Source organism: Adiantum capillus-veneris, chromosome 5 (assembly GCF_014529385.1).
Source record: "Adiantum capillus-veneris isolate H3 chromosome 5, ASM1452938v2, whole genome shotgun sequence".
NCBI lineage: Eukaryota > Viridiplantae > Streptophyta > Polypodiopsida > Polypodiales > Pteridaceae > Adiantum > Adiantum capillus-veneris.
The window spans coordinates 43400608-43426438 of NC_140935.1; the positions used below are offsets into that span (position 1 = coordinate 43400608).

Below are 25831 nucleotides of genomic sequence, written 5' to 3' on the forward strand. Positions count from 1 at the left end.
ATATTTTGTATACAACGATATGATTGAAATGGCTATATCAAACACACAGAACTTTTCATTATTTTATATACTTCCAACTCAATTTTTTAACACATAACACTTTCAATTATCTATAGCAAAATTGTGGAAAAGACACCTAATTTAGTTTACAAGGTTGCTTCATTTTTTCTTGAGCTTATAAAGTCGATTTCTTCAAACCATCAATCACAGTCTTACGAGGGTTAACTTGATGAGTATAGTTCCTGATCATGGTAGATTCTAAAATGCAAGGTTATATTTTTAAAAGACCCTCTTGCTAACATATTTAAGCATATCAAAAGGGTTTTCTTAAATAAGTTATCTAATGCAAGTAGCATTTAATTTAAATTTGTAAAACAAGGACACTTAAGTGTTCTGTTTGGGTATCAAACTAGTGTTAAAGGTGCAAAGTAAGAGCCTCTCTATAGATGTGATCACCTATGCTTGCACCTTAAAGGAATATGGTATTCTCGAAGACGTGGGCATTGTTAAGAATTTGGCCTAGTATTGCGCTCCATTCAAACAAAACTCATGGATGCTCGGACGCAAGCAAAACTCGGATGATTAGTCTAGGACTACTCATGCCTTGTTGTCAACAGATAGTAAGTAAAGCTTAGAAATTTTGTTCACATTCGGTGGTGATAGGCCTCTCTGCGAGACGATAAACATCCAGCTTGTAAACTTTTGTACCTCAAGGCTCGATCCGAGCTTGAGGTTGGTTCTATAATATTATGATGTGTTTCTTACAATCCACTCACAATTTGTGAGTTTTGCCCCCAAAAAGAAAAGAATTTGGCCTAGTAAGTTGACGGGTTAGAACCTTTCATCCACATTTGTGTCAAATTTGTTACAATCTAGAAAACATCGAAAGTTTTTTTTGAGCGTCCTATCTTAGATGTGGTATCTTGGAATGCATTGATTAATGGCTCTACCTAGTAGGGATGGGCTAGGAAGCGTTTGGCTCTTTTAGAACCTTCTTTTAGTGAGCTCACTAAAAGCATGTGCTATAAGAAGAATGCCCAATCATATACATAATGATTGTCGGAATAGTGTGTTGCGAGTACATATGCCAAGTGCATGCACTTGGAAGGAGCAGAACAAGGTGTTGATGAGCTTCCCATTAGACATATCCTCGAACTACACTTTTTATGAGCTTCAAAATAAGGGCCTCTCTCCAAATGAGATCACCTATGCATGCATCTTGAAAGCATGTTGCATTGTGTAAGAAGTTGTTATGGGCAAAAAAATTCATGATGAGAAAGCAGACAATGCTCTGGGCAATATATATTTCATTGTGGTGTACTTTTGATTTTAATGTTGCACCTCCAAAAATGTAAGTGTACTATGTGAGTTCAAGATAAGGGGTATTTTACTTGGTATAAATTTGAAAATTTTAGAAGATTATATTTACTCAAGGGGCTTATAAAGCATTTTGGGAGAAACTCGTAAGTTTCTGTGGCTAGCTTCTCAACGATTGTACAAGAAAGTGAGAAGCTTATATGTGTGATAGGTAAAAGTCACAACTTGAATGACTGGTTTAGGGCGACATGTGCCATTTGGACGAGCCCTTGACAACGTTCTTGATAACAGTTTGAATTATATGTAATTTCAATACCTCAAGGCTCAACACGAGCTTAATTTTCTCTTTGACATTCTAATACAACCTGTAATGGAAATGGCCTATGAACATTGAGAAGAGCGGAATTAAGAGAATTATAGTGAGCATTTTTATGAGACTACTTGAGAACATAGAGGGTGAACTTAATTAGCGGTAGCAACACAACCATTATACTTAATTAACTTGGCATGAACAATACTTTTGCAAGAGAGAATTAGAGAACATGACAATAGTTGAGGACCGGATTTATGTGAAGCTAGTCCCCGGCTTTTGTATTATAGATTCTCCCATAAGAGACTTGGTACAATACAATCTTTGGGTTCCTTGTGACCTAGGTGATACAATGAAGATGGAAAGCTTTATGCATCACGGGTATAACATAAACTTTGTAAAAGCATTAACCATCCTCGGCCTCATTCCCAAGGCCTCAAACACCTTCAAAGGTGGAGAGAGCTAGCGGGGAATGAGGGTAGGGAAGAAGAAGAAGAAGTAACATACGAGAAAGAGATAGTTTCTCACTTATCATCACTCTTATTGCATAGCATAGCATAGCATAGTAATAATGAAGAAGAAGATGGAAAGCTTAAGCATTGAAGCATGGCTCTTGGTTGGATTTGCATTCCATAGCCAAGAGTGTTGGTGTAGTCTCCCAACTTCTCAACTAGCTTGGAGAAAGAGATGGAGCTCTTGCACTTTTCACTTCACACAATGAGAGAGAGTGTGTGTGTGTGGGAGAGTATACCCTCCAAGATAGCCCCCGAGTTGCTTGGGTTGACCCCCTCTTTTTGGCCTTGCTGGAAGCTCATTGGCTCTCTCAAGCCTAGCCAATCACAAGCCTGGGTCATAACTAGCAATAGGGGTAGTCCTTGGACAAGTGTCCTCCTTTCCCCTTTGAGAGAGAGGACTTGATAAATGCTTAAACAATTAATTTAATTAGCTAAATTATCATTAGACCCCTTTAGAGGTTAACCAATAGTCTTTAGGCACACCCTGAGGGCAACCTAGCTAGGGGCTTGACATGTGTCCCTTTTGCCTCTTTGAGCAAGGGGTGCCCTTTGGATGAGAGAGTGGACACTCAAGCCCATCCCCTACTCTCATGGATGGCCCCCTCCTTTGTAGGCCTTGCTCTGACTTTTTGGAACACCTTAATCCCCTCTAGCACCTTAGTCATGGAGCACCTTAGTCATTAAGTACCTCAAGCACCTTAGTCAAGAAGCATGACAAGCACCTCAAGATTGGGCCAGGTTCCCACCTCAAGCACAACCCTAGCTTGCCTAAGGTCTAAGGACTTTTACACTAACCATTGGAGGTCATTAATGAAGCTAACCCTAAGGTCTTTCAAGCTCCATTAGTTGGCATTGCTCTTTGATATGCCAAGGCTCTCATTTGGACCCTTTAACTTTGGCCCCGTGTTGAGATAGATCCATAAGCACACATCTATATTCTAACCCTTGTTCCCATTTATTCTCCCACATTAAATGATCAATTTAATATGAGAAAATCTTTTGGGTTGGTTAGATATTAGATTTTATGACACAATCACTCACAATTGTGAGTTTTGCAAAAAAGAAAAAGAAAAAGGGATCATTTTATTATCTCATAGCATGTAAGCATAAGGTTTTTTTTAAGAATGTACATGATATATATGATTTCCTATAAGTGAACCCTCTAGGATTATAACGAGATTTTGATCCATGATATGATCTCTTGAGATGCAATGTTTATAGGTTATGCAAAGAGGAGGACAAAGATGAGGACACATTGGTCGATATGTTTGTCAGGTAAGGTGCACTTGCAAGGAGCACAACAATGTGCTAATGAGATTCCATCCATCTATGCTATCTCAGGGATCTTTGATTTTGCAAGTTATGTCAACACGTGTAAAGAAGCTCCAGGATGTTTTATCATTTGTGAAGTAAGGGCCTGTCTCTAGATGCAATCACCTATGCTTGCACCTTGAATATATGTGGTATTGTGCAAGAAGTCGACATTGTTGACAATATGCATGGTGAGATTAAGGGTTAGAGGCTGTCAAGAAAAACGTTAGTGTTTTCAATGCTAACAACCCATGTATGTCAAATGTGGTGTACTCTTGAAAACAAAGAAACTTTTTGGTGAGCTTCTCAAGATGTGGTCTTTGCTAGACATGTGGAATCAACTTGGGCAATCCATCAATGGAAAGGAAAAATCTAGTTAGGAAAAGGCAATGTCAAAGTTGAATCTCTTGGATATCTTTGAACAAACTGGCATGACTTGGACCACCAAGCAACATGGAAGCTATTACAGAGCATGTCATGAAATCTAATATCTAACCAACCCAAATGATTTTCTCATATTAAATTGATCACTTAATGTGGGAGAATAAACGGGAACAAGTGTTAAGATATAGATATGTGCTTATAGATCTATCTCAACACGGGGCCAATGGTAAAGGGGCCCAAATGAGAGATGGTCTATCAAAGAGCAAGGCTAACTAATGGAGCATAAGACCCTAGGGTTAGCTTCATTGAAGACCTCCAATAATGTGTGTAAAAGTCTTTTGACCTTAGGTAAGCTAGGGCTGAGCTTGAGGCGGGAACCCGGCCCAAGCTCGAGGTGCTTGTCGTGCTTGAGGTGCTTGTCATGCTTGAGGTGCTTGATTAAGGTGCTTGCGGTGCTTGACCTGCTACATGCTTGAGGTGCTTGACTTTCTACTTGATTAAGGTGCTCGAGGTGCTTTGACATGCTTGCCTGAGATGCTTGTGGGAACACCCCTAGTTCAAGTGCATTGTCATGCTTGATGACTAAGGTGCTTGAGCACCAAAAGTCAAAAGTATCCCTACAAGAGGGGGGGGCCGAGCCCTTTTCCTAGGGGATAGAGAGAGAACACACACTCACACACACAAGGAAGGCCCAAGCTTGAAGAGGCAGCAGGGACACATGTCAGGCCCCTACCTATGTTACCTTCATGAGATGCCTGAAGCCTATTGGTTGGCCATCCAAGGGGTCCAATAGTAATTTAGGAGATTTAATTAATTGATTTAGCATTTATCAAGCCCTCTCTCTCAAAGGGGAAAGGGGGACACTTGTCTCAAGGCTACCCCTACTGCTTGTAATGCCTCCTGCTTATGATTGGCTAGGCCTGGAGGGGTCCAATGAGCTTCAAGCATGATCTACAAGGGGGGGTCGACCCAAGCAAGCTAGGGGGTTGCTTAGGGGGTATACTCACCCACACACACTCACAAACACTCTCCTTGTGTGCTATGCAAAGTGCAAGAGCTCCCTCTCCAAGCAAGTAGAGGTTGAGAGCCTACACCAACACTCTTGGCTATGGAGTGCAAATCCAACCAAGAGCCATGCTTCAATGCTTAAGCTTGCCATATCCTTCTTCTTCATTACTATGCTATTATGTATGCTAGCAACAAGAGTTATGATAAGTGAGGAACTAATTCTTTCTCCTACGAAATGTTTCTTCTTCCTCTTCCCTACCCTCATTCCCTACTAGCTCTCTCCACCTTCGAAGGTGTTTGAGGTCTTGGGACTGAGGCTTGGGATAGCTAAAGCTTTCTTCAAGTTTATGTTATGTTTGTGATGCATGAAGCTTTCCATCTTCATTGCATCACCTAGGTCACAAGGAACACAAAGACTGTATTGTAACGAGTCTCTCTTAATGGGAGAAATCATAATACAAATGCCTATTGGAGGGGGGACCGACTCCACATAAATCCGGTCCTCAAGTGTTGTCATGTTCTCTAAATTCTCTCTCTTGCAAAAGTATTGTTCATGCCAAGTTAACTAATTGCTATGATTATGTTGCTATCTTCAATTATGTTCACCTGTTATGCTCACAAAGTTATTTCTCAAAAGTACTCTCATTAATTTCCTCTACTCTCAAGTTAAATAGGCCAATTCCATTACAGAGCAGCAAGATTGGATAGAGTATATATGAGCTGTGGACGTCTCTAAGAATAATGGAAGGATGCCCTAGAAAATAGCCTTATGAAAGGCATCAAAATCCTTGGAGCAACTAAAGATCTGGTTTTGTAGCAATTTGCGGATGATACTAATTATTTAACGTCCAATGACAAAGATTTAGTGGAGAACTTTTGGGCCTATTTGGATACATTCTGTCTGGCCAATGGATTTATCATTAATCATGCTAAGACTGGTTATAAGTCTTCAAAGGGCCAGGTGCCTTAGATTATCTTAGAACCTGGTTGCATGGAAATCAAGGATGGACAGGTTTTCAAACTTCTGGGTATCCCTATGGGCTTCAGGATCACCTTTGGCCAAACATGGGAATGTATTGTTGACAAGTTCAGACAAAGATCAAACAATGGCAGCATCATCTAGGGCATTTGTACTCAATCACTATATGCTTCCTTCTTTAATCTACTTTTTGTCATGTTGATGTCCAACTAAGTAGCAATTGAAGCAAGTGACCTCTCTTGCTAGGACCTTTTTATGGGGAGGAGACAGTGGCCACCCTAAAGTCTCCAAGGTCCCCTGGGATATTTGCTGCTTACCCAAAGTGAAAGGAGGTCTTTGCATCCTCAAACAAGAGTATTTGTCAATCAAGATGGTAAAAAAATGGATATGTAGAGTTGCAAATTCAAACGACTTCTGGGCACTACTCTTGAAAAGAGATCTACATAAGTTTAAGCTTCAAAACTATAAAGATTGGACCAATTATCCCTTCTTGCTAGTGCCCCATTTATCCCTTATGGCTCCAAGTTGGTGTGCAAAAGGTGGAGTGTATGGAATACTATCAAATCATCTTGGATATCTCCCAAGAAATTTCTTGCTTATCATTTGTCCTTTCTATTAGACTCCATCTGGTTTGGTGTTTTGCAAGTAAGGCTAAAGTTGGAATTTGTAGGAAAGTGCACAAATGCTTCAAGACTGGAATAAGAGTATGGAGTGATATTGTTGAAAATGGGCAACTTAAATCACCTCAAATAAGGGAATATTCCATCACTGCATGGTGACAAGAAAGAGCCAAAAAGTGCATGGGCAAGTTCATGGTACCTGCCAAACCTGTCCAAGTTTGAAGAAAAATATCTTACATAGCTGCTCAGGTTCACAAGCAATTTCACCCCAAAGGAGGTGTGGAAAATGCTTTTAAGCAAAGATTCAACAAGTTATGGAAGGTAGGCTGGAGCTCTAAGCAATGGTCCTACAGGTTTAAATGTCTATGGGCTTACCCAACATCCCATAGACACAACACGCTAATGTGGCTCATCATTCATCAATGCATCTAGACTGGAGACAGAGAACCGTGGTGTTTGCACCATATGCAATATATATGCTTAAGATTGTGCTCACATCTAGTTCAACTGCAAGGATAACAAATTTATAAATCAATTTCTTCAATCTGTCATTCTCTAAAATAATTCGCAAGATTTTGGACTTCAAGGATCTTTTGCTGGGCAAATGCAAGGGTTTGGATACCCCCCCCATGGAATATCTAGAGAGGTTTCATCCTTTGGTTCATATGGCTCTAGAGAAATGCTTCAGTTTTTCGGCACACTTCCTTCTTTCCTATGACCCTTCTTAAGTATGATCTACCTGCAGTCAACACTTCAATTATGTAATAGAGCTATAGATGCCCCTTATGAATGTGCATGTGTGTCTTGTATCCAAAAATGTACCAAGTGGCAACAGTGGAATAAGGTTGTGCCACTCTACTACCAAGCCAATAGATTTAGAATGAAAGAGCTATTGTCTCTTTAATTTTTGTAATGGGGCTAACCCCCCCTCCTCCCCCCCCCCCTCTCTTTCATTGTATCCCTTTCTCGGTGATCTCTTTAATCAAATTCCACTCTCTTCAAAAGAAGAAGAAGAAGATGTGGTATGTTGGAATGCATTAATTGCTAGATATAACCAATAGGTGTGGCCCGACATGAAGAACTACGCTATTGTCAATGTCTTTTTTTTTACCTCACTAATTTGTCACTATTTAAAATACTATCTTAAAGAGAAGTATTTGTAGTGTGTGTGTGTGTGTATCGTTGAGCTCCTGGAGCTGCAGGCCACACCTGTCGCTTGAAGGAGATTTTGACACGTGGCAGGGAGGGGGCCCCGAAATCCCTCCCCCCATTATACTTAGTATAGATGGGTAGGGCAAAGAAGCTCTATTGGTCCGTATGTAGGCTGATTGTGGGGTACTTTGCTAGACTACAAAAAGTCATTGGCAATCTTCTGGTATGAGAGGTCATCTCTTCGATTGGATGTATTGGAACATATTCATGAGGTCACCGCAAGGAAGCTCCATGTTGTTTTCTTGGCTGCAAGAGAGGGCCATTCTCCAAATGCGATCACTTGTGCTACCATCTTGAAGGCACGTGGTATGATGGAAAAAGCAGATAGGGTGGACTATGGTTTGCGTGAGAAGGATACATATTCGACAAGTCAATCACTATGTATGTCGAGTGTGGAACTTGCATGGTCATATGAAGTCGTTGATGCGCTCTTGGTCCGAGCTATCCCATGGACTGATGGACATCATTGTTTCATGGCGTTTTCCTCGAAAGTATATAAAGCGGGTGGCTAGGGCCTTTTTGGAGCTTAGATATAATTTGCTATCGAAAAAGGCCGTATAAGCAATAGATGCATGAACGAAGTGTTCCTTGTTTGACTCGGGTTGTTTAGTGAGAGAATTGCGAGAGGCCAAAATTAACAAGGCGTCTGTAGATAAACATTGGCACTGCCTTTCATTGCAGAGAGAGAGAGAGAGAGAGAGGAGGAGGAGGAGGAGGAGGAAGAGGAGGAGGAGAAAAAGAAACGATTAGGGTAGAGGGGACAATACTATGGCACGATATCGAAAAAGAGCAGATTCCTCCATTCGAGAGGTATGAGCCAAGTCGTGTGCATTTTTGCCTTCATTCCAATCCGATAAAGCATGCACGAAAAGATCTGCTCTCACCTTCGCTGCAAGCTCGCACTTGATTTGCAAAATTGGCACAGTAGAGTACTGTGGCATGCGAGGGTCAGTAACAACACGCCTTCGAACTCGGGATCTGAGCGCAGCGAGGCATGCACCTCAACCATCTTCCTGTTTTGCAGTTGTATGATTGCAGAGTCGAGTGTTTCATCATTGACGGTTAAGCGTGTTGCAGTTGGGGGCCGCCACTATTTTGGCCCCGTTACCTTATGAATTAAAGAGAAGAAAATAAAACATACCTTCTAGAATTTGAATTGCTGTACATGGGTTGAAACTCCCCCGACATACACCCTTCCTTTCTTTCGAAAGGTAGTGCCAAGTTACAAATTATGTTAAGTTTAGAGCAGATTCGCACAGGCAGGGGTGCTACCCCTATCGTGCGTGATAAATTTTGGCCTTTAACTAATAGAAGTGGGAGCAGCTTTGTGCACAGACCATTTACTCGCTGTAGGAGGCAGGGGTAGAGCTCACGATCTCCAACTCTGCCGTTTTTGGCAGAGTTGAACAAGGAGGGCATAGTTAGCTTGCGTCAGCAGGCTGTGGTTAAACCTGCCTGTGCGGAGGCACCCTTATGGTTGGCCCATAAACACTTTTGCTTCTGGGGCCTATGTAAGACCAGGTTGGCGTGAACAAACGCTTGATTGGAAGCTCGGTTATACGAATCGTGCATACGGATTACGATATGCAAAAAAGTCGGATACATAGCTCATATTTATAATTCTGGCTTTCCGAAATTTTGGGGAGAGGAAAGCTAAAGGGAGAAGAGCCGACGAGGCAGCTCACAGCCTCACAGAGCGAGAGAGAGCGAGAGAGAGAGAGAGGAAGCTTTTGCGTGCGTGCACGGTGCACCCACATCTTTACCTCCGCGCCAACGCCCGCAGTATCTGCAAACAGATCCAACATTGCACGAGTTTCATCGCCACCACCTGGTCTTCTGCCCTCCTCAAATTCCCCAGCTTCGACTTCGAGCTTTATCTCTACAGCCCATCTGTGTAGACGTAAAGGCAGAGCAACGGCAAGGTGCGCCTGCTGCGGAGAAAGGCGTTTCATCTCCATAGGCCATCTGTGTAGAAGAAAACGCAGAGCAAGGGCAGGTGCCTACTGCGGAGAAGGGACCTTCATCTAGGAAACACAGAGCAAGGGCAAGGTTTGCCTCCTGCGGATAAGTGGGCATGCTCGCATACAGTACAGCTCTGACTACAATAGTTGGGGTCTGATGCCCCTCTCCACTGCGCTCATGGGCTTTTATTTCACAATGTACCTTGGTGAGGTTTTCCCTAGCCACAATCAGATGCCTGCATTGCCTGAAGATGCATTCTGGGAGATTTGTGCGCACACAGCCTTTTTGTAGTCTTGCAAAAGTCAAAAGAAGTTAGGGTTTTCATTCAGGTATGGACATAGGTGAAGATCTCTCGTGGCTAACTTATGAGGCAAAGCTTGCGCAATCTTCAACCGGCGGAAGCATTGTTTGTCGCGCCTTGCAGTCATTGTGCAAGAAGGCTGCTTTACGATATAGCCACACCTTGGGTTGTTTTTGGGGAGGTGACAAGTCCATGGTTGTAGACGAGGAGTCCAAGAGTTCATGTAATCTCTCAAAATCAAGCAGTTCTAAGAGGTCTGCAGATGGAAAGAGGCAGCAACCTGAGAGCCCAAAGGCTTTGAAGCGACAACATTCGAAGAAGACGTTTAGCCGAGTGACCTCTTGGTCGCATTACCTCGATGGAGGCGGCAAAGAGGATGCGGTCCCTGTTCTCAGTGGTAACGTTCCTGATCATTACATGACTGATCTCTCTGAGCTCTTACTTGGGCAGAAATTCGCATCAGGATCTTACAGCAGGCTCTACCATGGGTTCTACAAGCAGCAGGCTGTTGCGGTAAAGCTTATCATGCCTCCTCCAGAAGATGAGGCGGTTGCAGCCCGCCTTGATCAACAGTTTTGTCATGAAGTGGCCTTGTTGTCTCGGCTTCACCACCGCAACATTCTCGAAGTAAGTGCTGTAACTTCTCTCTCTCTCACACACACACACACACACACACACACACACACAGAGAGAGAGAGAGAGAGAGAGAGAGAGAGAGAGAGAGAGAGAGAGAGAGAGAGAGAGAGAGAGAGAGAGAGAGAGAGAGAGAGAGAGAGAGAGAGAGAGAGTTGGTGGATTGACTGGAATGGTGCCTTTGCAGTTTGTTTCGGCATGCAAAAAGCCACCTGTGTTTTGCGTCATAACCGAGTATTTGCCAGGAGGATCTTTGAAGACATTTCTGCATAAGTCCGAGCCTTATTCGCTTCCTATAGAGCTGGTCACTCGCATGGCTATCGACACAGCGAGCGGAATGGAATATTTACATTCACAGGGCATAATACATAGGGATCTCAAGTCAGACAATCTCATCATGACTGAAGATCTGCACATCAAAGTTGCGGATTTTGGGGTTTCTTGTCTTGAAAGTCACAAAGATAGCATGAAAGGCTACACCGGCACCTGTCGGTGGATGGCTCCGGAGATGATCAAAGAGAAGCCATGCTCAAGGAAAGTTGATGTTTACAGCTTCGCTATTGTCCTGTGGGAACTTTTGACATGTCTAACTCCTTACGAGGACATGACTCCTGTTCAAGCCGCCTTTGCGGTTTCACAGAAGGTAATACTCATTAAGATTGGATGCTTGCTATTTCCTTGCTCTTCGGCACATGCACAATTTGCTTGTGTAGAGTAACTTGTTTCTGTATTCTGTGGTGCGTATGCCCTAATAATCACCTTATTTTTGTGCATTTTTTTTCTCTTTTTAATGCTTCTTTTAGTGCTAGGCCTCATTATGACAGAGAGTGAGTATGTGGATCTTTGTGCTGATGTATGACATGTGTGAGCATTTACTGGTACCTATGTCTAAATCCACGTTAGTGGGGATGCCGTAGTATTTAGTCAATACTATGCATATAAAGCATGTTTCTGTTGTCTTCTAGCATGCTGTTAACAGGTGAATGGGTCTAAAGACAGAAGTATGACGCTCTTTGTTTTGTTGATATTTGACCAGAACTCAAGGCCGGCTGTTCCTCCTCACTGCCCTAAAGAAATAGCTAAGCTCATGAAGAAGTGCTGGTCGACCAGTCCGGCCAAACGACCAGAATTCAGCCAGATAGTGAAAGCCCTTAAGGATTTCCAATCTTCCCTCCAGTGTGGTCCAATGGATGGACCCAATTTTTTTTTGCAAATGGCGCATTTGTAATTTTGCGACCTCTTTTTGCAAGGCAAGTTTGGATTAGGCTACATGTCTCATAGAGACCCCTGATTATGTTTTGCCATTTACATGATTGAAAGGCAGTCATGAATGTAGAAAGTTTTTCTAACTTGGATTTTCATGCCAACCAGATTGTCTGCCATCTCCCTCTCAAGTAAGATGCATCAGAGGGTTGATTGAGCAGTTGGTTGGCAACTCTGAAATCTAACTAAATTTTTTCAATCTTCCCGGGCCAAATTGAATGTTGTTTATGCCACTAAATTTGTACGCTAGGGATGTGAATGGTCATTTCTTGATTTCTCAGCATTTCTCCAGACTGGCTGAGTCCCCCCCCCCCCCCCCCCCCCCCCCCCCCACGCCCAAAGAGTGTGCAGAAGCCTCTACTTTCCCTGCGTGAGGTGCTTTATAACACATGCTTTTGAGAAGGAAAACAGTAATGTATAGCGAGTTTTGGGGATATCGTCGAGGCTGGACATTCTGGCTTTATGGCCTTCTGAAAGGGCTGTTGTTTTCACTAATGTAGAGTACAATCCATGGTTCTGCACGGAGACATGTGTCTTGTTTACAAAGGGCTGTGAAGGTGTTTGTTGTTCATAACCAGTGTTGGGTTTATCTCGATGTCCTTTGTACAAAGTTGGACTGTGTTCCCTGGTTATTTACATTTCCCTCGAATTGTTGATCTAGGGCTAAGGAGTTAAGGTGGTCCTCGTTGTTTACAATCAATCAGTTTCCTAACACTAATTTTCAAGGGCGTTTAACTACAGAACGTATGAATGTAATCGTAAGAAAACAGCTCAGTGAATAAACACCTTCTTAGCTCCATTGATTCTATGTAGTTAGCAACGTAAAAGCCAACTCATGTTGTGAAGAGAACATTTTTGTCTACAGATCAAACGTCTCCATTCATGCTGAATGTGTTTTAGGCAACATTCAGAAAAGCCAACTCATGTTGTGAAGGGAACATTTTGTCTTACAACATGCTGAGTGTGTTTTAGGCAAACATTCAGAAAAGCCAAATCATGCTGTGTAGAGAACATTTTATCTACAGATCAAATGTCTCCATTTATGCGCAGAAGGAAATTTACTATTGGCCACTTCACTGGTGAGCAATGAGCACGTAAAACTAGAGCTGTGTTTCTTCCATTGTATGTAGTAAGGATTATCCAAACAACAAAGGATCACCATGAAACATATAATAGCAGGTTTGGACAGGTGAACTATTTCAATGATCAAGTGAAACAAATCCCATCACACTAACAAGCTACCATAGTTTTAGGTTTTTGAGGCTTTTCAATTTTTTGTTATGAACCACCTTTTTGTCACACAACCAGTGGGTTATCTTGATGTCCCCATCACAAAAGGTAGATTGCATCTATTTTTATTCTATGCTGGAATGGAGACACTTGTGCTGACTATGGGCTACGATTTTAAGGTATTTGATAAGTGGTTGGCTTATGATCTCGATGTGGCTTTTGCAAACGTAGTCTGCATGCCCTCGTTCTTTCGTGCATGAACAAAGATGTTCGGTGTGTTGACAAAAGGCTAAGAGTGTTCATAACAAGAGTTTTACCTAGATCTAACCTGAAAGCACAACATTCTTGGCATATTCACCAATTGTTTCCCGATGATCCTTATTACAAACAATGAAAGGAATGTAGCCCTACATATTTTCTCCTTGCATGATCCTAGCAGCGTTTTAAGTAGCCATCTCATGTACTTGTTGAGGTTATGAAAACTCTCTTTACATACCATGACTAGCAGATACATGATGACTTTATCCCATCAAACATCTAGAAGCATAACCTCTGTTTTCCGCAAATAAAGTATACGTTGTACAAACAGCTTTCTGAACGTTGGCTAGACGTGAATCTGTATATATAGATACTTGTCACGAAGCCTTAGCCAACTGGTTGGATGAACATTTAAAATGTACATATATCACATCTAAGTCATAGCCAACCTTTTAGCAATGGTAATAGTTGAGCCCCCTTGTGGATTCGGCATTGGTAGGACCACATTGTTATATATACACCATAAACACCTACTATTGCGGGGTTACAGAACCCTGAATGTTATGGGGTTAGTCCCGATTGTTACGGCTTACATTGATGACCTTGATTATGCCCTAAATTAAACATCATCAAGAGACCATCAAAGAGTGTGAATTCCTCTGATATGTTGCAAATATAAACATCCTCATCAAGAGGTGTTGATAGCAACAATTCGTAGAATGGTTTTTTGTCTCTCATCTCTTTCGTTAGTCCGTCGAGGATGGTCCCTTGTCCTTCCGGAAAGCAATCGTCCAAAAAGAAATCTGATTTCTGCATTGATGGAAGATAACTAGTTGAAATGTTTATGTGTTCTGGATGAAAATGTGGGCCTCTGCTTGGGATTTGCTCTTCTTTGGGGGATTCTGATTTTCGCCCCTTCTTCCTTTGGTTTATTCTTTGCACTGCATGTTCAAGACGTGTCATTTTGTGGGTCTGAAGTTTCTTATTGAATGTAAAGGTGATCCCATTTTTTCTAGCATGAGAGGGATGTTTGCACTGGTATCTAGGTTGTAAGTTCAATGATTTGTTGCTGTTATTGAAGTAACGAAAGCGGACATGGGTACAGGAGCCACAAGCAGAGCAATGGGGGGAGAGTCTTCTGAAGTGATAGGTGAGGCGGGTTTGAACATCTGGAGGGAGATCATCAAGAAGGGTAGGAAGTGTGAGGGTGGCAAGGATCGGGTCGTATAAATTTGTAGATGAGGTAGAGATTTCTTGCTCGCTTTCGATTGCCATGGTGGGTGGGAGTATGCACAAGAAGATCCAGAAATTTTCTCATGTAGGAAAACAGAGTCTTTCTCAATGTTTTTCATACAATGCATAACATCATGAGCTTCTGCTCGATACGCACTGCATACCTAGCTAGGTACGATTGGGGGCAGGGGACCACCGGGCCGGCGGTCCCCTGCCCCCAATCGTACCTAGCCACGTATGCGGCACCTCCCTCACAGAAGCTCATGATGTTGAGGTAAGTCACAATGTGAAAAATATTGTGAAAACAGGATGGCGCTTGCATCACGAACAATGAGAGAGATGAGTGTTCACAAGTTGGCCTTCCGAGTTGAGAGCATTCGCAGAGTTCGCCGTGGGGATGTTGAAGAGTCCTGTGCTTGCTTTCTCTTATCCTGCAATCCTTGAAAGTTGAGAGGATAGTGATGGCCGAGTAGTCTTTTGCTAGCTTTCTCTCCTTGCTTGTGACTGTTTGTGGGTGGGAAGGGGGGCGGGGCGGGGCGGGGCGGGGGAGAGAGAGAGAGAGAGAGAGAGGATGTGTTTCTATGAGGGCACGCACTGCGCATGCTCCTAAAAATATTGGGAGCTCACCATACGGTATCAACCCAAAAAAAAAAGACGAAGCCAATATTGTGAAACCAAGGATAGCATGGTGTTGCTTCGCTAGCGATAGATCCCATCATCCCATTTCAAAATACACATAAAATAAAATCATCTAGCTTATTTTGTGGCAATGCAGCAGCCCGCTCGCTCGTGTAATTTCTTTCTGGGATGTCATCTCTTGGAGTGGTTTGATTGCAAGATGCCCATTATGGATGTGGCAAGGAAGATGTGGCCTTACGCAACAGGTCGACATGGGTAAGAGAATTCACCAGGAGATTACAAGTCAAGGGCTATTGGAGAAAGATGTGCTTGACGGTACTCTAATTGATATGTATACCAATTGTGATGTCCATATGAAAGCACATAAAGTGCCTGATGGCATCCTCTCTTCGTATTAGAGCACATAAAACTCATTACAGATAACATAGGAGCTGAAAACTCATGCACACTCGGAGCAACAAGATTGCATGCAAGAAACTCCAAAGATGCCAATATTTGTGGGCGATGAATATCCTGTAAGCATCATCGATTTTGGGTCCACAAGACGGTTAATCCACATGCATGTGCAACATGGCTGTGGCATGATCTAGAGAAGAAGCATTATTCCACAAAGAGCATGATGAGGGTTCACTAGCAGTGCGTTTTTCATTTCTTTCATCCGGACTAAAAGTCTGTGTTGTGGGTTGTGTCTCAAAGGCGTATGATATGCCCAACGTGAACATGGACGTGGCAAGGAAGGCCATGCTGTTTTCATCATATGCAAAGGGAGGCCTCTCTTTAAATGCAATCTCCTATGCTTGGACCTTGAGGCCTCTGGCCTTCTGCAAGATCTACACATGGGGAGGAAAATTCACGATGAGATTGCTACTTATGGGTTATTGGAAAAAAATGTGCTTGGCAATGCTTTGGTCGATATATGTATGTCAAATGTGGGGCCCTTATGAAAGCGCATAAAGTTTTTGATAAGTTTTTGGTCCAAAATGTCGTCTTTTGGAATGTATCCACTGCAAGATATGTCCAACATGGTTGTGGCAAAGAATCACTAAGATGTTTTCACCAGATGCGGAGGAAAGGCCTTTCTTCATGGCTAAGATGTGTTCACCAGATATGCTGGATGTGGCAAGGAACCACTAAGATGTTTTTACCATATGCAAAGGCCTTTCTTCAAATGCAATCACCTATGCAGTCAGGAGCTGTTGGTGGGTTGTTGGAGAAACATGTGCGTGGCAATGTGCTGGTTGGTATGTATGCCAAATGTGGTGCCCATATGAAAGCAAGAAAAGACTTTCTTGATGGGCTTTTTGTCTGAAATGTCGCCTCTTGTGACTGGTTGATTATAGGATATGCCTAACTTAGTGTTGGGTTTCAAGCCCTCTACCCATGGGAATAGGCTCTATAGCATGCAGGCAAGGGCAGTTTAGTGGAAGTTTTTGCATGGCAATTTTTCAACTCTATATATATGTAAATCTTCTAAAACAAATTGATGTAGCGTGTTATTTTTGTTGAAGTCTCTCTTCTCGTTCACTCCTTTGCTTCCTGCACGCTCTCAAGGTAGCCTTGGCTCCTCCTTGTCACCCGCCAAGCCGTGTCCTTACAAAGAGGTATCAGAGCACCATACAGTCTTTGCAGGCGTGGTGTGGTGCATCTCAAAATGCCATCTTTGTGGCTAGCATTGTAGAGCTCTAGGTGATGTCGGTTAGAAGGCAACACGGAGGTTGGCTAGGGAACAACATGAGGGCATTTTGAAACGCCGTCATTCACAGGTGGGTATCTTTCGGCAAGCAAGGCAAGGAGTCCTCTCTACATAGCGTTTTGGAACACTGCCTGCCAAGATTGAATCCGGTGAGGGTAAACTCAACGCTGCAGCAACCTATTGAAACGTTGTGCAGAGATTAAGCTGCTGCAAATTGGCCTACATAGCTACTTGTTTAGCTTGTCAAAGGCAATTAATGTAGGCGACAAAGTGGTACTTGAGCATTGATGCTGACAACCTCTCAGCATATAAACACGAAGACAAAGACAAACACGTTTTGCAAGATGGTGCAATAACCAACAATAGCCCTCCTAACTAGACTTCTTACAGACTTCAATATGGCATCGAAAGTTGACAAATTCAACAGATCTGGCTTTCACACTTGGAAAATAAAGGTAAAGGGTTATCTGATGCGAAAAAATCTATGGAGTGTCGTGAAACCTCTTTCAACAGACGAACCAAACACAATGACTGCAGTTACCAGAGCATTATTTGCCCAGCAACAACGCAAGGACGAGAAAGCATTAGATAATATTCTAACATCTCTGGAAGACGACTTTATTCATTATTTGAATGATATCAATTCTTCAAGTGCAGCTTGGATAGAGCTAGAGACACTCTTTGGTGCTAAAGCGAAATATTCCACAATGAATTTAAAAATGGAGTTATACTCTCTTACTATGTGTGCTACCGAAGACATAACATCTTTAGCTAATAGACTGAAGAGTATCAAAAATCAACTTGCATATGTTGAAGCCACAGTTCTAGATCAAGAACTTACAGCTGTTTGCTAAAAAGCTTTCTTGATGAATTCCATCAAATTGTCACTGTTTTAAAAGAGAAAGATCCGCTGCCCTCTTTGGATGGTATAATTAATGTTTTGCAGGAAGAAGGAAAAAGAGTATCCCATGCCAGTTCTTCCATTATTCTTAGTGCATATGCAATTAGTAATTGTGCTTCTACCTCAGCTTCCACCAGACCATCCGATAGTACCAGATCTTGTGTCATATGTGGGTGCAACAATCATCAAACGAAGGATTGTTTAAAAAAAAATCCTTGTATTCACTGCGGTAAGATGAATCATCCCTCCAATAAATGCTTCAAAAAGAATAAACTCAGATCCATGTGGTTGAGAGAATCTAAAATTCACGGTTGACGAGTACACCAAAAACTCAAAGTATCATGCGAATGGTCAATATAGTTTGGGGTTGAGGGGGGGATTGTTGGGTTTCAAGCCTTGTATCCGTGGGAATAGGCTCTATAGAATGAAGGCAAGGGCAGTGGAGTTTTTGCATGGTAATTTTTCAACTCTACATATATGTAAATTTTTCTAAAACAAATTGATGTAGCGTGTTATTTTTGTTGAGTCTCTCTTCTTGCTCACTCCTTTCCTTCTCGACATGCTCTCAAGATAGCCACAGCTCCTCGTCATCACCTACCATAGCCATGGCCTTGCGCTTAGCTATGGCAAGGATGTGGTCTCCTAGAGCGAGTTGGTTGCAGGATATGCTGAGCATGGCTGTGATGAGGAAGATCTGGTCTATTTTAATAGCCGAGCTTATTTTGTCGCATAAAAAATTCAACGATGCCCTGTCAACAACACAGCCCTGTCCAATAGTAATAGTGGCCCGCTTGTGCATGCAGTTCTTTTTTGGGATGTCATCTCTTGGAGTGATTTGATTGCAAGATGCCCATTATGGATGTGGAAAGGAAGCAGTGTGCTACATTTAATGGATGCTATGACTGCACCTTGAAGGCTTGTGGCCTTATACAACACCTCGACATGGGGGAGAGAATTCACGAGGAGATTTCAAGTTAGGTGCTCTTAGAGAAAGATGTTGTGCTTGGCGATACTCTATTTAATATGTATGCGGATTGTGACGTACTCATGAAAGCACATAAAGTTCCTAATGGCTACCTGTCTTAATCTAAACGCCAGAGCAAAGCAACACAGAGCACAGAAAACTCAACGCAAATAACACAAGAGCCAAAAACTCAAGCAAACTCAAAGCAACAAGATTGCATGCAAGAAACTCTAGACATGTCAATATTTGTGGTTGATGAATATCGCGTAAGCATTATCGATTTTGGGCCCATAGGACGATTAATACACATGCTTTTGCAACATGGTTGTGGCATGATCTAGTGAAGAAGAAATATTCATTGCACAACTCAAGCATAGACATGAAGAGCATGATGAGGGTTCAATAGCAACAAGTTTTTCATTTCTTTTTTGGACTAAAACCCTGTGTTGTGGGTTGTTTCACGAAGGCACAAAATATGCCCAACATGAACATGACTGTGGCAAGGAAGGTTGGGCTGTTTTCACCATATGCAAGGGGAAGGCCTCTCTTCAAATGAAATCTCCTATGCTTGCAACTTGAAGGCCTCTAGCCTTCTGTAAGATCTACACATGGGGAAGAAAATTCATGATGAGATTTCTACTTAGAAGTTGTTGGAAAAACATGTGCTTGGCAATGCTTTGGTCGATAAATGTATGTCAAGTGTAGGGCCCTTATGAAAGTGCATAAAGTTGTTGATGGGATTTCTGTCCAAAATGTTGTCTCTTGGAATGTATTCGCTACAAAATATGCCCAACATGGATGTGGAAAAGAAGCACTGAGATGTTTTCACCAGATGCCAAGGAAAGACCTTTCTTCGTGGCTAAGATGTTTTCACAAGATATGCCCAACATGGCTATGGCAAGGAACCACTGAGATGTTTTTACCAGACGTGAAGGAAAGGTCTTTCTTCAGATACAATCACCTTTTTAGTCAGGGGCTATTGGAGAAACATGTGCATGGCAATGCTCTTGTTGATATGTATGCCAAATGTGGTGCCTGTATAATAGCACAAAAGACTTTCTTGATGGGATTTTTTCCTAAAATGTTGCCTCTTGGGACATGTTGATTGTAGGATAGGCCTAACTTAGCTGTGGCAAGGATGTGGTCTCCTACAGCGGGTTTGCTGCAGGATATGTTGAGCACGGCTGTGGCAAGGAATCTATGGTTCGTTTTAATGAGATGTGAAGCGAGGTTTCTTGCAAGAGGAGGATATGCCTAGCGGCAAGGGTTGGTCAAGGAAGCTGTGCTTTTTTTTTTTTGGTTCGATGCGACACAAGGGCATTAGTCACTCAGGCCTATTGGATGAGGGCCAAATACCTTTTGATAGAATCATGGAAAAATATAGCATTTTAACTAGACAAAGAGCATTACACATACTTGGTTGAAGTTTTTGATTGGGCAAGGAATTTTGAAAAAGTTATCATGCTGACAGTTTTGACTAGGCAAGGCATTATAACAAAATTATGAGAGTGATCAAGATGAAGCTCTTCTTTGATCTTACTAGATGCAAAGGAAAAGGAATTTCCCCAAATGCATTCACCCATGCTTGCACCTTGAAGGCATGTGGCCTTATGCATAACACATTGCTGCAAGTCAAGGGTAGAAACTCCTTGGTTCTCAATAGTTACATAGATGTTAATAACTCTCGAGTACAAAAAGTAGCTCCTTGGTCTTTGGGGTTGGTGAAATATCTTGTAGGCATGACCGGTTTGAGTCCGCATAGCAGCAACTTTCATAGCTGTACACTAGACGCAAAGAAAACTCCCTAAATGCAATTGTCAACGCTGGCCTCATAAAAGACAATGAAGCTCTATACAATCACCTATGCTTTCACCTTGAAGGCCTCAAGACGTTGACATGGGTGAGAGTATTCATGATGAGATTTCTTGATATGCATGCTGAATGTTGTGCCCTCACAAAAAGCATGTAAGTTCTTGATGGGCATCCTTTTTGGGATGTCTTGTGGACCATGTTGATTGCTGGATATGCACAACATGGATGTGGCAAGGAAGCTACGGGTTCTTTGAACTAGATGCAAAGCAAAGACACATGTTGCATTAGGAAAAATGTGGACTCTCTTTGGGCCATATAGGATTAAGGTTAATTAGGCTCCAGCCAATAGGAAGAGAGCAATGTATATAAGTCTAGAACCTAAGAAAGTAGAGAGAATAATAGGGTTGTCCACTCATTTATTGCTTTGTATCCTAGAGGGAGGTGGATGGGTAAAAGAGGGAGGGGAAAAAAGGAGGGGGGGAGTGGTGGGTCCACAGATATGTTTTTGCAAAAACCCTAAAATTTCAAAATTAAAAAAATAAATAAATTCAAAATATTCCATCCAAAACTCCCCTCAAACCTACCCTATGATCAAAAAGTCATTTTCTCACTTTAGAACCTTTTTTCCAAGACTCCCTTCCTCCATAGCCCCTTTCCATAACACAAAGCTCTCACTCTCTATCTAAACTCTTACACCTTCCTCCTTCTTCAAGCTCTCCATTGCAACTTTAAGCTCCCACTCTCTCTCTAAACTGTCTCCCTCCTCCTTCCTCAAGCTCTCCATTGCAACTTTAAGCTCCCACTCTCTCTCTAAACTGTGTTTCCCTCCTCCTTCCTCAAGCTCTCCATTACAACTGTAAGCTCCCACTCTCTCTCTAAACTTTGTCTCCCTCCTCCTTCCCCAAGCTCTCCATTACAATTTCAAGCTCCCACTTAAGCATCCATGGCAAACAATGGTCAAAATAGACGCCCCAAACCCATCATTCAAAGTATGGTTCTCCACAACTCGAAGAATGAGGAGCAGCAATGGGAACCTCAGCTTTTTCAAGAAGGTGCGTGGGTCTACATGCAACCTTCCGCAATTGGTCCCCATCGTGTTCGTGAAAGAACAAACGTTGATCTCCATTGGAAGGGAAGACTACTAGGCTTCAAGCAAGTAAGAGACAAGGGTACGATGGCAATCGTTCAACATGTTTTCATGTTTGGACACATCCGTCTACGAGGGATCACCAACCCAAGGGATTTTCCTTGTAATTGTATGTCCCTTGCACTTCAATGGTTTTGGTGGTAACAAAAAAATGGACTTTTTACATCTCACGGACTGTTTTGTTTCTATGTAGATGTTTTTCCTTCTAGCCTTGTGGAGGAGCAACCACTCTCGTGCCTTTCAGGCACATTTACGGCCATGCATGCAAGTCTTGGGGATATGCTCTTCTCCAACACAACTTCATCAAACCTTGCACGACAGAGGGTGTTCTTCTACACCCACAAGTACATTGTACCTACAGATGAGGAAGGCTACGGAGAGCTACAACCTTTGGAGGCTACAACCTTGCGTAGCATGGAGTGGCCAAAGCCAGATGCATTCACTGTAATGTCTTTGAAAGCCAAGATTGTAGCTGATGTGAGAGCATCATTAAAATTTGGAAAAGCCTCGCGTTCAGTTGGGCTTGGATGGTGTTGTCCTGCTCATGTCTTCGCTAGCATCTTTGGATCTTTGCCTTTCCATCATACAAATACTATGTATGTTTGCAAAGATCTACAATACGATACATTGGAAGCCATCCTTGGGGAGAAGTGGGGGTATCTTGAAGGACTTCACAACGGAGATCGCTTTCGGTGTCAGATTGGAAGTTTCGGCATTGCTATCCGTTTCATCAAGGTGCGCTCCACTCTTTACGTGCGGTACTTCTATGAAAGGTGGATGTGCAAGCTTGGTGAATGGATTCCATTGCAATCCACCGATGCTACAATTGAGGTATTTGATATTGCAATCAAATTGTCGAGTGGTGCCGTTGAAACCGTCCAAGTGAACAAGCATTGGACATTGGCCAATGTGCGGGAGCACTTAGTGATAATGGGTTTAGAGCATCGAGAAGATACAAAAATTTGCATCGGACGACGTAAGGTGAATGATTTTTCTCTCTTAATTATGTTATATTTATGTTTTTTTGATTATTCCCTGCTCTAAGTTGGGTATGCTAATTTATTTATTTTTTGCTAGATTGGTAGCTGCATGGAGAGCACGATTCAAATTGAAAAGGTGTGGACGACGGAAGAGAATTTGATTTTATCATTAGAGTAGTTATGTTTTGTACTTAATGTTTTTATAATATCACAATTGTAAGTTCAAGCAGATGGTTGTATCAAATTTTGGCGATGCACATTATCTTAAAGTTGTAGTGATGTGTTTTTTGAGTTAAATGATTGTAATTTAGTTTGTAAGTTTTTTATAACTTCTTGTTATTTGTGTTACTTAATGAAAATTGTTTAATATTTTAATTATTGATTTTTTTTTTGGGGGGGGGGGGGGGGGGGGGGGGGGGGCCTCCTAAACCCTACCATTTTCACACTCTTTCCCTGTTCACACTCTCATTTGAGCTCCAACACTCTTTGCATTCCTACTTTAAGAGCTAGAATTATGGCATCCTCCTCCACCCCTCCCGTAGCCACGGAGTTACAACGCTTCCAAGCGTTTTTACAAACAACCGAGTGGCAAGATCGTGACGATCTTCACAATTTCTTCACCGAATTCCCTGATGTGAATGCAACTATTCACCTAAACAGCCAATCTTTTCAGCCTATCTTAGAATTTTTTGAATTTTACATCGACAAGTTTGCCGTACCAATTGTCGGACAAGGGGAATTGTGGATTCCATGCGATTTGCTTCGCTACATACACAAAGGGGATCGGCCTTTCACCCAACGACTTCAACAATTTTGTTCAATTGCGGGTGAGGCAGGTCAGTACATTGAAGATTCACGTTTGAAAAAGAAGAAGGTCGGCACCCAGTTTCTAAGTCGCTTGGCGACTTTTGTGTTTCTTCTTGCGGAGGAGCCTGAAAGATCTGAGGTGAGTTTGCCTCATTTGCGCCTTGGGGGTGTCGTCAAGGACACAAAGGAGCCCATTACAACGTCCTAGGATGCAAGCAAAGAGGGCAATATTCTTGCCCTAACCTACCCAGGAGGTGTCATGGATGCCGCCAAGTCCATGGGTGATGAGGGTGCAGAAGCATCCTTTAAGCCCGCTGCAAATGCGCCGGAGGAGACATTAACTCCGGAGGTTTTTTTTGAACACCTCTTCCCAATTGTGATAGATGGGGAGGAATATTTGTTTTTACATGATCTTGAAAAGACTTTTGACATCCGCATGGATGAGTGTCTGTCCATCCTCTGTGCCACTATAGAGTCCTCTGCCATTGACCCCTCTTCCGATCCTTTGGATCGAAGCCTCCTTCCCCTTGGAGAGAGTGTGGTAGATACAGTGGAGTTGGCAATGGTGGCGGTGACAGATGCACCGCACTCATCTGTGTCGGAGGATGAGTTTGTAGCTACACACGCATTGCTTGAAGCCCAACGCACTCCTATGCCTGTTCATATAGATGAACTTGAGAGTGTCGCTATGGCTCCCAATTCATCTATTTCTCTTGATAGCAAAGGCATAAACGATGAAGACGACGAAAATCAAGAGGTATTAATTGATTTTTGTTTTGTGATTACATTAATTTTCATTGTTGCATTCTGAAATCTTATTTACCTATTGATTTCTTTGTAGAATGTTGTGGAGCTGGATGAGCATGCAGGTCGGGGAGGAGATGGTAGGCACCAAGCTTTTGGATGGCAGTCGTCTCTTGCGCATTACCTTGGCAAGCTTCCCCAGGACGGCTTTGCGATAATCCACCAGGAGTACACTCCTTGTGGTCAATTTTGGGTGTCAATGATAGAGTTTTTTTCAGTCCAATCTCCATCAATAAAAACATAATAACATTGAATTCTTATAATTTTGGTATAAATAAGCTTTAATTAGGATGTCTAGAGGCTTGCCGCAGAGGCGCGCGAGAAGTCAGAAGTAACATTTACTTCTGACTTCTCGCGCGCCTCTGCGGCAGGCCTCTAGACAGCCTAATTAAAGCTTATTTATACCAAAATTATAAGAATACAATGTTATTTTGGTTATTCAATCAACCAAACTTGGTTGACAGTTCTTTTATCCACATCTCTCTCTCTCTCTCTCTCTTTTCCTCTCTCTAGTTAGCTTTACTTATCACTTAAAACAAATGTACACGACTCGTTATATTTGAAAAATCCACGACTCGTTATATTTCAAAAAGATATCTTTACATTGGCAAAATTGCCTAAAAGTCAAATTCAATCTCTTTGTCCTCTGATTCGACGCGTAAGAGCTAAATCTTTGGGCATTATTGTCACCCGTTTTGCATGAATAGCACACAAGTTGGTGTCTTCAAAAATAGAATTTAGATGATATTCTGCCGCTTCTTGCAGAGCTTCTACGGCGATAACTTGAACTCGAAATGCCATTCGATAACTTTGCATGATCTCTTTTACCAAACATGCGAATGGTGCCTTGCGTATGAGAAGGTCTGAAGTTTTTTGATAGTGAAAAATCTCTTGCAACGCCTTTGGAATGCGTCGCTTCACATCAGGAGCCCGTTGTTGAGGGATGGTAGGATCTGGGACATGGACCTTGCGAGGGCGAACCTTGAAAAACTTTTTCTTTTTACGAGAGGGCTTGCGAGGGGGAGCTTGCGCATCTTCAAGGCCACCATGTGCTCCGACTGGCTCTTCAACTCCACCTTGCGCTCCAACTGGCTCGTCTGCTACATCCTCAAAATCCTCTTCATTTAGTAACCCATGATCACCTCTAGGCTGATCTGACGGCAAAGCGCCGAAGCCACGTGGCAATGTCTTCTCGGCCGAAACTCGATGATTGCTTGGGATCTCCTGTCCGCTCCATGGTGGGCTTTGTGCTTCGTTGTCCGTTTCGGTTTCTGTGTCTGATGTCACTACCCGTTTCTTCTTGCGTGAAGGTTGTCCGTCTTGTTGCTCTTCACTTGACCATTCTCTCTCCATCTCTTCTATGAGCTCTTGTGCGTGTATCCAAGGTGGTTTTTGAGCACCTTGGACGGTTGAGTTAGGGTGAGCAAAAAAAGGTTGATCTTTTCTTGCTGTTTGCTTTGTGCGTGCCATGGTGTAAGAAGGGGCAAGATTGAAAATGAGACTCCTTCTTCACTAAAAGCCCTCTATTTAAAAAAAAAAAGGTCTCTT

General features: G+C 42.5%; 1 protein-coding gene and 1 pseudogene across 1 annotated transcript; one reads left to right on the forward strand and one right to left on the reverse strand.

The window, feature by feature from the left end:
* Positions 1 to 9614, reverse strand: part of LOC147457211 (uncharacterized) — an 83790-nt pseudogene extending 74176 nt beyond the window's left edge.
* Positions 9295 to 12064, forward strand: LOC147457212 (serine/threonine/tyrosine-protein kinase HT1-like). Its single transcript, XM_086512171.1, has 3 exons — positions 9295 to 10546; positions 10740 to 11195; positions 11589 to 12064. The coding sequence occupies exons 1-3, from the start codon at positions 9950 to 9952 to the stop codon at positions 11778 to 11780; spliced, it is 1245 nt and encodes a 414-aa protein (XP_086368297.1). The 5' UTR covers positions 9295 to 9949; the 3' UTR covers positions 11781 to 12064.
* The last annotated feature ends 13767 nt before the right edge of the window (positions 12065 to 25831 follow it).